This window comes from Entelurus aequoreus, linkage group LG02 (assembly GCF_033978785.1).
Source record: "Entelurus aequoreus isolate RoL-2023_Sb linkage group LG02, RoL_Eaeq_v1.1, whole genome shotgun sequence".
NCBI lineage: Eukaryota > Metazoa > Chordata > Actinopteri > Syngnathiformes > Syngnathidae > Entelurus > Entelurus aequoreus.
This window is the reverse complement of record NC_084732.1, coordinates 90998299-91008298: the sequence shown is the minus strand read 5'-3', so window position 1 is coordinate 91008298 and position 10000 is coordinate 90998299. Positions and strand designations below refer to the sequence as shown.

Sequence of the window (10000 nt, the reverse complement as noted above, 5' to 3'; positions counted from 1 at the left end):
ATAATTGGTGAAGAAAGTCATATTTCATACGTTTTCTATTGGGGCTCCAATACTCTGGAATGCCCTCCCGGTAAAAGTTAGAGATGCTACCTCAGTAGAAGCATTTAAGTCTCATCTTAAAACTCATTTGTATACTCTAGCCTTTAAATAGACTCCCTTTTTAGACCAGTTGATCTGCCGTTTCTTTTCTTTTCTTTTCTACTCTGCTCCGGGGTGGACCGCTAGCCTGTCCATCAGATGGGGACATCTCTACGCTGCTGACCCGTCTCCGCTCGGGATGGTTCCCGCTGGCTCCACCATGGACTGGACTTTCGCTGATGTGTTGGACTTTCACAATATTATGTCAGACCCACTCGACACCGAGGATGTCGTTGTGGCTTGTACAGCCCTTTGAGACACTTGTGATTTAGGGCTATATAAATAAACATTGATTGATTGATTGATTGATGATGAGATAAGTAAGATTACTTTAAGAATGAATGAAAGGATGGATGAAATAAATTGAAAATGTTTGTCATGGTTCTTCTTCTTTGTACTGTGTAAACACTTTAAGTTTGAAGAGTTTCTTGAAGTGGATCATATTAGTACATTGTTTGATTGCTTTGCTTCATCCATTCCATCATTTAATTCCACATATTATATACTGAAGGTCTTAAGTGTTGTACGTGCGTACAAATGTTTTAAATTACACTTTTCTCTAAGATTATATTTCTCCTCTTTTGTTGAGAAGAATTGTTGTATATTCTTGGCTAGCAGGTTATAGTTTGCTTTGTGCATCATTTTAGCTGTTTGCAAATTCACTATGTCGTGGAATTTCAGTATCATTGATTCAATAAATAAAGGGTTTGTATGTTCTCTATATCCAACATGATGTATTATTCTAACTGATCTTTTTTGTAACACCGTTAATGAATGAAGTGTACTTTTGTAATTATTTCCCCATATTTCTACACAGTAGCTCAGATATGTAACACTAGTGAGCAGTAGAGAATATGAAGTGATTTTTGGTCTAGAACATGTTTTGCTTTATTCATTATTGACGTGTTTCTTGCTACTTTATGTTGTATATTTTTTATGTGAGATTTCCAGTTCAATTTATCATCCATCATTATACCTAGAAATTTGGTTTCATTTACTCTTTCAATTTCTATTCCGTCTATTTGTATTTGTGTTTGACTTTCTCTTCTACTATTACCAAATAGCATTATTTTAGTTTTACTAAGATTCAACGACAGTCTGTTTTTGTCAAACCATCTTTTTAATTTGTTAATTTCTTCTGCTATTATTTGTATTATCTCCTGTGTGTTCTCTCCTGAACAAAACGCTGTTGTATCATCCGCAAATAATACCAACTTGAAATCTTTTGTAACTTTACAAATGTCATTTATATAGAGATTGAATAATTTAGGTCCTAGTATTGATCCCTGAGGTACACCACAGGATATATTTAGTGTTGTAGACGTGTGTTGGCCTAGCTTCACGTATTGTTTCCTGTTCGTTAGATAACTTCTTATCCAGTTTAAGACTAACCCTCTGATGCCATATCCTTCTAGTTTTTTGATTAAAATATTGTGATTAATTGTGTCAAATGCTTTAGTTAGATCCATAAAAACTGCTGCTGCACATTTTTTACTGTCTATTGCATTGGTAATTTCTTCTGTAATTTCAATTAAAGCCATTGAAGTTGAGACATTAGCTCTGTATCCATATTGGTTCTCTTCGAGTATTCTATTTTTATTTATGAAACTCTCTAATCTGTTATTAAACAGTTTTTCAATGATTTTAGAAAATTGTGGAAGTAAAGAAACAGGTCTATAATTTGTAAATTGATGTTTATCTCCAGTCTTATAAATTGGTGCAACTTTAGCTATTTTCATTTTGTTTGGAAATGTACCTGTTTGAAATGATAGGTTACTAATATACATGAATGGTCCTGAGATCTCTTCTATAACCTTTTTTATCGTATCCATATCAATTCCATTACAATCAGTTGAAGTCTTAGATTTACATTTTTTCACGATTATAACTATTTCCTCCTGTGTCACATTACTGAGGAACATGGAGTTGGGATTTCGCTCTATGGTATCATTATAGTCCTCAATTGGAACTGGGTCTGGAATCCTTTCTTCCAATTTTGGTCCAATATTTACAAAATAATTATTGAAGCTTTCAACTACTTCCTTTATGTTGTCATTGTCTTTATTTCCAAAGTCTTGTCATCATACAGTATGAATGTAATATATGTGGTCATCATACAGTATGAGTGTAATATATGTGGTCATCATACAGTATGAGTGTAATATATGTGGTCATCATACAGTATCAGTGTAATATATGTGGTCATCATACAGTATGAGTGTACTGTATGTGGTCATCATACAGTATGAGTGTAATATATGTGGTCATCATACAGTATCAGTGTAATATATGTGGTCATCATACAGTATCAGTGTAATATATGTGGTCTTCATACAGTATGAGTGTAATATATGTGGTCATCATACAGTATGAGTGTACTGTATGTGGTCATCATACAGTATGAGTGTACTGTATGTGGTCATCATACAGTATGAGTGTAATATATGTGGTCATCATACAGTATCAGTGTAATATATGTGGTCATCATACAGTATCAGTGTAATATATGTGGTCATCATACAGTATGAGTGTAATATATGTGGTCACCATACAGTATGAGTGTATTCTACTGTATGTGGTCATCATACAGTATGAGTGTAATATGTGTGGTCATCATACAGTATGAGTGTAATATATGTGGTCATCATACAGTATGAGTGTAATATATGTGGTCATCATACAGTATCAGTGTAATATATGTGGTCATCATACAGTATGAGTGTACTGTATGTGGTCATCATACAGTATGAGTGTAATATATGTGGTCATCATACAGTATGAGTGTAATATATGTGGTCATCATACAGTATGAGTGTAATATATGTGGTCATCATACAGTATCAGTGTAATATATGTGGTCATCATACAGTATGAGTGTACTGTATGTGGTCATCATACAGTATGAGTGTAATATATGTGGTCATCATACAGTATGAGTGTAATATATGTGGTCATCATACAGTATCAGTGTAATATATGTGGTCATCATACAGTATGAGTGTAATATATGTGGTCATCATACAGTATGAGTGTAATCTACTGTATGTGGTCATCATACAGTATGAGTGTAATATATGTGGTCATCATACAGTATGAGTGTAATATATGTGGTCATCATACAGTATGAGTGTAATATATGTGGTCATCATACAGTATGAGTGTAATATGTGTGGTCATCATACAGTATGAGTGTAATATATGTGGTCATCATACAGTATGAGTGTAATATGTGTGGTCATCATACAGTATGAGTGTAATATATGTGGTCATCATACAGTATCAGTGTAATATTTGTGGTCATCATACAGTATGAGTGTACTGTATGTGGTCATCATACAGTATGAGTGTAATATATGTGGTCATCATACAGTATGAGTGTAATATATGTGGTCATCATACAGTATGAGTGTAATATATGTGGTCATCATACAGTATGAGTGTAATCTACTGTATGTGGTCATCATACAGTATGAGTGTAATGTACTGTATGTGGTCATCATACAGTATGAGTGTAATATGTGTGGTCATCATACAGTATGAGTGTAATATATGTGGTCATCATACAGTATGAGTGTAATATGTGTGGTCATCATACAGTATGAGTGTAATCTACTGTATGTGGTCATCATACAGTATGAGTGTAATATATGTGGTCATCATACAGTATGAGTGTAATATGTGTGGTCATCATACAGTATGAGTGTAATGTACTGTATGTGGTCATCATACAGTATGAGTGTAATGTACTGTATGTGGTCACCATTGAGTTTGGCGGCCTGGTTCTTCAGGTGGACGTAGTCTTCATACAAAGGTCTCATCCTCCTGCCCACTTGTCTCCTCCATCCTTCCCACACGTGCAGACGCTCAGCGTAGTCTCGGCTGTTGGCCATCACCTCCTCCAGGCCTGCACGCAGCACCAGGCAGGAAGTGGAGTGATGCGGACACGTTTGTTACTGGATACTTTCTAAGACTGCCTTGGAGACTTTGTGTGTGTAAGTAATAAGTAACTAGAATTATTTAGTACTTGTTTATGTTGACTAATTGTTCAATGATTATTACACATGTCTAGCTTGTGTGCTATTGTGTGCTTAGCTGTTGTGTAGCTGCTAGCTCCTAGTAGCCTATAGCCTAGCATGTTTGCCTTTTGTAAATGACTTTAGTCAAATAGAAGAACTTGGAGGACATTTAGATGTTAACTGTCCGTCACACAAGTAAACACTCTGCTTGTATCGCACATGATATCGCACAGAAGTGAACACTCTGCTTGTATCCCACGTGATATTGCACAGAAGTGCACACTCTGCTTGTATCGCACATGTTATTGCACAGAAGTGCACACTCTGCTTGTATCGCACATGATATTGCACAGAAGTGAACACACTGCTTGTATCGCACATGATATCGCACAGAAGTGAACACTCTGCTTGTATCCTACGTGATATTGCACAGAAGTGCACACTCTGCTTGTATCGCACATGATATTGCACAGAAGTGAACACTCTGCTTGTATCGCACATGATATCACACACAAGTGAACACTCTGCTTGTATCGCACATGATATCGCACACAAGTTAACACTCTGCTTGTATCACACATGATATCACACACAAGTAAACGCTCTGCTTGTATCGCACATGATATCAGGCACAAGTAAACACTCTGCTTGTATCGCACATGATATCACGCACAAGTAAACACTCTGCTTGTATTGCATATGATATCGCACACAAGTGAACACCCTGCTTGTATCGCACATGATATCAGGCACAAGTAAACACTCTGTTTGTATCGCACATGATATCACACACAAGTAAACACACTGCTTGTATCGCACATGATATCACACACAAGTAAACACTCTGCTTGTATAGCACATGATATCACGCACAAGTGAACACTCTGCTTGTATCACACATGATATCAGGCACAAGTAAACACTCTGCTTGTATCGCACATGATATCAGATACAAGTAAACACACTGCTTGTATCACACATGATATCACACACAAGTAAACACTCTGCTTGTATCGCACATGATATCACACACAAGTAAACACACTGCATGACTGCTTGTATCGCGAATGATATTATACACAAGTAAACACGCTGCAGGACTGCTTGTATCGCATATGATATCACACACAAGTAAACACTGCAGGACTTATTGTATCGCACATGATATCACACAAAAGTAAACACTGTAGGACTGCTTGTATCGCACATGATATCACACACAAGTAAACACTCTGCAGAACTGCTTGTATTGCGCATGATATCATACACAAGTAAACACTCTGCAGAACCACTTGTATCGCACATGATATCACACACAAATAAACACGCTGCAGGACTGCTTGTATCACACATGATATCACACACAAGTAAATGCGCTGCAGGACTGCTTGTATCGTACATGATATCACACACAAATAAACACTCTACAGGACTGCTTGTATCGCACATGATACCACACACAAGTAATTACGCTGCAGGACTGCTTGTATCGTACATGATATCACACACAAGGAAAACACGCTGCAGGACTGCTTGTATCGTACATGGTATCACACACAAGTAATTACGCTGCAGGACAGCTTGTATCGTACATGGTATCACACACAAGGAAAACACGCTGCATATCACACCCTTTACGTTCAAGATTATAATCCAATATATATCCATATTTGCTAGTATTGGACCAGTATCGACATTATTGACAGTGTATCGGGACATTCCTGGTGTAAGTTTTGCTTGATTGATTGAGAAGAAAGTAAAAGATAATAATAATAATAATCTCTACTTCAAAGACGGAGTGCAAAGTTTCCAAGTAAATAAAAAGTATTTGTTAATAATAAACTTGGTGTTCCTGGTTGTAATAATAAACTTGTTGTTCCTGGTTGTAATATTAAACTTGTTGTTCCTGGTTGTAATAATAAACTTGTTGTTCCTGGTTGTAATAATAAACTTGTTGTACCTGGTTGTAATAATAAACTTGTTGTTCCTGGTTGTAATAATAAACTTGTTGTACCTGGTTGTAATAATAAACTTGTTGTACCTGGTTGTAATAATAAACTTGTTGTTCCTGGTGGCAATAATAAACTTGTTGTTCCTGGTTGTAATAATAAACTTGTTGTTCCTGGTTGTAATAATAAACTTGTTGTTCCTGGTTGTAATAATAAACTTGTTGTACCTGGTTGTAATAATAAACTTGTTGTTCCTGGTTGTAATAATAAACTTGTTGTTCCTGGTTGTAATAATAAACTTGTTGTTCCTGGTTGTAATAATAAACTTGGTGTTCCTGGTTGTAATAATAAACTTGTTGTCCCTGGTTGTAATATTAAACTTGTTGTTCCTGGTTGTAATAATAAACTTGTTGTTCCTGGTTGTAATAATAAACTTGTTGTCCCTGGTTGTAATATTAAACTTGTTGTTCCTGGTTGTAATAATAAACTTGTTGTTCCTGGTTGTAATAATAAACTTGTTGTTCCTGGTTGTAATAATAAACTTGTTGTACCTGGTTGTAATAATAAACTTGTTGTTCCTGGTTGTAATAATAAACTTGTTGTTCCCGGTTGTAATAATAAACTTGTTGTTCCCGGTTGTAATAATAAACTTGTTGTTCCTGGTTGTAATAATAAACTTGTTGTACCTGGTTGTAATAATAAACTTGTTGTACCTGGTTGTAATAATAAACTTGTTGTTCCTGGTTGTAATAATAAACTTGTTGTTCCTGGTTGTAATAATAAACTTGTTGTTCCTGGTTGTAATAATAAACTTGTTGTTCCTGGTTGTAATAATAAACTTGTTGTTCCTGGTTGTAATAATAAACTTGTTGTTCCTGGTTGTAATAATAAACTTGTTGTACCTTGTTGTAATAATAAACTTGTTGTTCCTGGTTGTAATAATAAACTTGTTGTTCCTGGTTGTAATAATAAACTTGTTGTACCTGGTTGTAATAATAAACTTGTTGTTCTTGGTTGTAATAATAAACTTGTTGTACCTGGTTGTAATAATAAACTTGTTGTTCCTGGTTGTAATAATAAACTTGTTGTTCCTGGTTGTAATAATAAACTTGTTGTTCCTGGTTGTAATAATAAACTTGTTGTACCTTGTTGTAATAATAAACTTGTTGTTCCTGGTTGTAATAATAAACTTGTTGTACCTGGTTGTAATAATAAACTTGTTGTACCTGGTTGTAATAATAAACTTGTTGTACCTGGTTGTAATAATAAACTTGTTGTTCCTGGTTGTAATAATAAACTTGTTGTACCTGGTTGTAATAATAAACTTGTTGTTCCTGGTTGTAATAGTAAACTTGTTGTTCCTGGTTGTAATAATAAACTTGTTGTACCTGGTTGTAATAATAAACTTGTTGTTCCTGGTTGTAATAATAAACTTGTTGTTCCTGGTTGTAATAATAAACTTGTTGTACCTGGTTGTAATAATAAACTTGTTGTTCCTGGTTGTAATAATAAACTTGTTGTACCTGGTTGTAATAATAAACTTGTACCTGGTTGTAATAATAAACTTGTTGTACCTGGTTGTAATAATAAACTTGTTGTTCCTGGTTGTAATAATAAACTTGTTGTTCCTGGTTGTAATAATAAACTTGTTGTACCTGGTTGTAATAATAAACTTGTTGTACCTGGTTGTAATAATAAACTTGTTGTACCTGGTTGTAATAATAAACTTGTTGTACCTGGTTTTTATAATAAACTTGTTGTTCCTGGTTGTAATAATAAACTTGTTTTACCTTGTTGTAATAATAAACTTGTACCTGGTTGTAATAATAAACTTGTTGTTCCTGGTTGTAATAATAAACTTGTTGTTCCTGGTTGTAATAATAAACTTGTTGTTCCTGGTTGTAATAATAAACTTGTTGTACCTGGTTGTAATAATAAACTTGTTGTACCTGGTTGTAATAATAAACTTGTTGTACCTGGTTGTAATAATAAACTTGTTGTACCTGGTTTTTATAATAAACTTGTTGTTCCTGGTTGTAATAATAAACTTGTTTTACCTTGTTGTAATAATAAACTTGTTGTTCCTGGTTGTAATAATAAACTTGTTGTACCTGGTTGTAATAATAAACTTGTTGTACCTGGTTCCAAAGTCTGGCAGTTGAATGGTTGCTCCTTCAGACAAACTCTGGATGTGCTGTAGATGTTGCTCATCTCACTCAGGATGTTGCTGAGCTGCACAACATGAGCAACATTAATGTACTACACAAACATGAGCAACACTAATGTACTACACAAACATGAGCAACATTAATGTACTACACAAACATGAGCAACACTAATGTACTACACAAACATGAGCAACATTAATGTACTACACAAACATGAGCAACATTAATGTACTACACAAACATGAGCAACATTAATGTACTACACAAACATGAGCAACATGAATGTAGTGTGCAACATGAATGCATGGTAGTGATGGGCACGTACATGTTGTACATGAATGTAGTGAGCAACATGAATGTAGTGTGCAACATGAATGTAGTGTGCAACATGAGTAGATGGTAGTGATGGGCACGTACATGTTGTACATGAATGTAGTGCGCAACATGAATGTAGTGTGCAACATGAATGCATGGTAGTGATGGGCACGTACATGTTGTACATGAATGTAGTGTGCAACATGAATGCATGGTAGTGATGGGCACGTACATGTTGTACATGAATGTAGTGTGCAACATGAATGCATGGTAGTGATGGGCACGTACATGTTGTACATGAATGCAGTGTGCAACATGAATGTAGTGTGCAACATGAATGCATGGTAGTGATGGGCACGTACATGTTGTACATGAATGTAGTGTGCAACATGAATGCATGGTAGTGATGGGCACGTACATGTTGTACATGAATGTAGTGTGCAACATGAATGCATGGTAGTGATGGGCACGTACATGTTGTACATGAATGCAGTGTGCAACATGAATGTAGTGTGCAACATGAATGCATGGTAGTGATGGGCACGTACATGTTGTACATGAATGTAGTGTGCAACATGAATGCATGGTAGTGATGGGCACGTACATGTTGTCCCTCATCAGGCGACAGAGCACCTGCACCTTTGTCTTGCAGAGCCAGAAGTTGCAACTTGATCTGAGCGTCCTTGATGTCCTGGATGGGGAACCTCCGAGCCTCCTCCGACTTCCGGGTGTAGAACTCGCCCCAAATCCTGCCTTGCTCCAACTGCAGGGAGAGGAAGACACCGTCATGGACTTTGATGGAGGCCAGCGCCCCAAGAACCAAGAACCAAGAACCAAGAACCAAGAACCAAGAGCCTTACCAGTTTGTCAGAGTTGTCCTTGGTGATGTTGGTGTTGTAGGCCCAGGAGGCCAGAGAGTACTGGTACATCTCAGAGCTGGCCTGCGTGTTGAAGACCTGCAGGAACTCCTGGGCCTCCTTCTCCACTGCAGACTGGGCAGAAACTGAACCATAGAGAGACCACAAGGTGAGCAAAACCTTGGCCCACATTTTTTCTTCTTCTTCTTCTTCTCCTTCTGTAGATGCTCCCACTCTCAGCCACTCTCCCACTCTGACAGGTGAGGCACACCTGCAGCCGTCCTGATAATGTGCTGTGCTGCCTTCACCTTTGGACTTCCAAAGGTGAGCTGACAGATAGCGGGGATCAGAAGCTGAACACACGTCATATTAGAAAATCACAGAAGCCTCAAACATGGGAGTGTTGTTTTTTTTATTATTATTTTTGTTTTCTGTTCTTTGTAGTATTATTATTTTTAAATATATAACATTACAGTAATTAGTCTTTATAAAAATGATGTTTCAATGGTTTATCATTTTGTGAAAACATTGCAGTAAGAATAAAAATTATAAAAAGG

At 36.2% G+C, this 10000-nt stretch overlaps 1 protein-coding gene across 1 annotated transcript in view; it reads right to left on the bottom strand.

Moving 5' to 3' along the window:
- The window catches only part of ace2 (angiotensin I converting enzyme 2), a 37726-nt gene that overhangs the window by 23743 nt on the left and 3983 nt on the right, over nucleotides 1-10000 (bottom strand). The window contains exons 2-5 of the mRNA XM_062036787.1: nucleotides 9447-9796; nucleotides 9191-9349; nucleotides 8242-8335; nucleotides 3899-4042 (exon numbers count right to left, since the gene is read on the bottom strand). Of these exons, the coding sequence (XP_061892771.1) occupies nucleotides 3899-4042; nucleotides 8242-8335; nucleotides 9191-9349; nucleotides 9447-9796 (747 nt within the window). The remainder of the gene's footprint in view (nucleotides 1-3898; nucleotides 4043-8241; nucleotides 8336-9190; nucleotides 9350-9446; nucleotides 9797-10000) is intronic.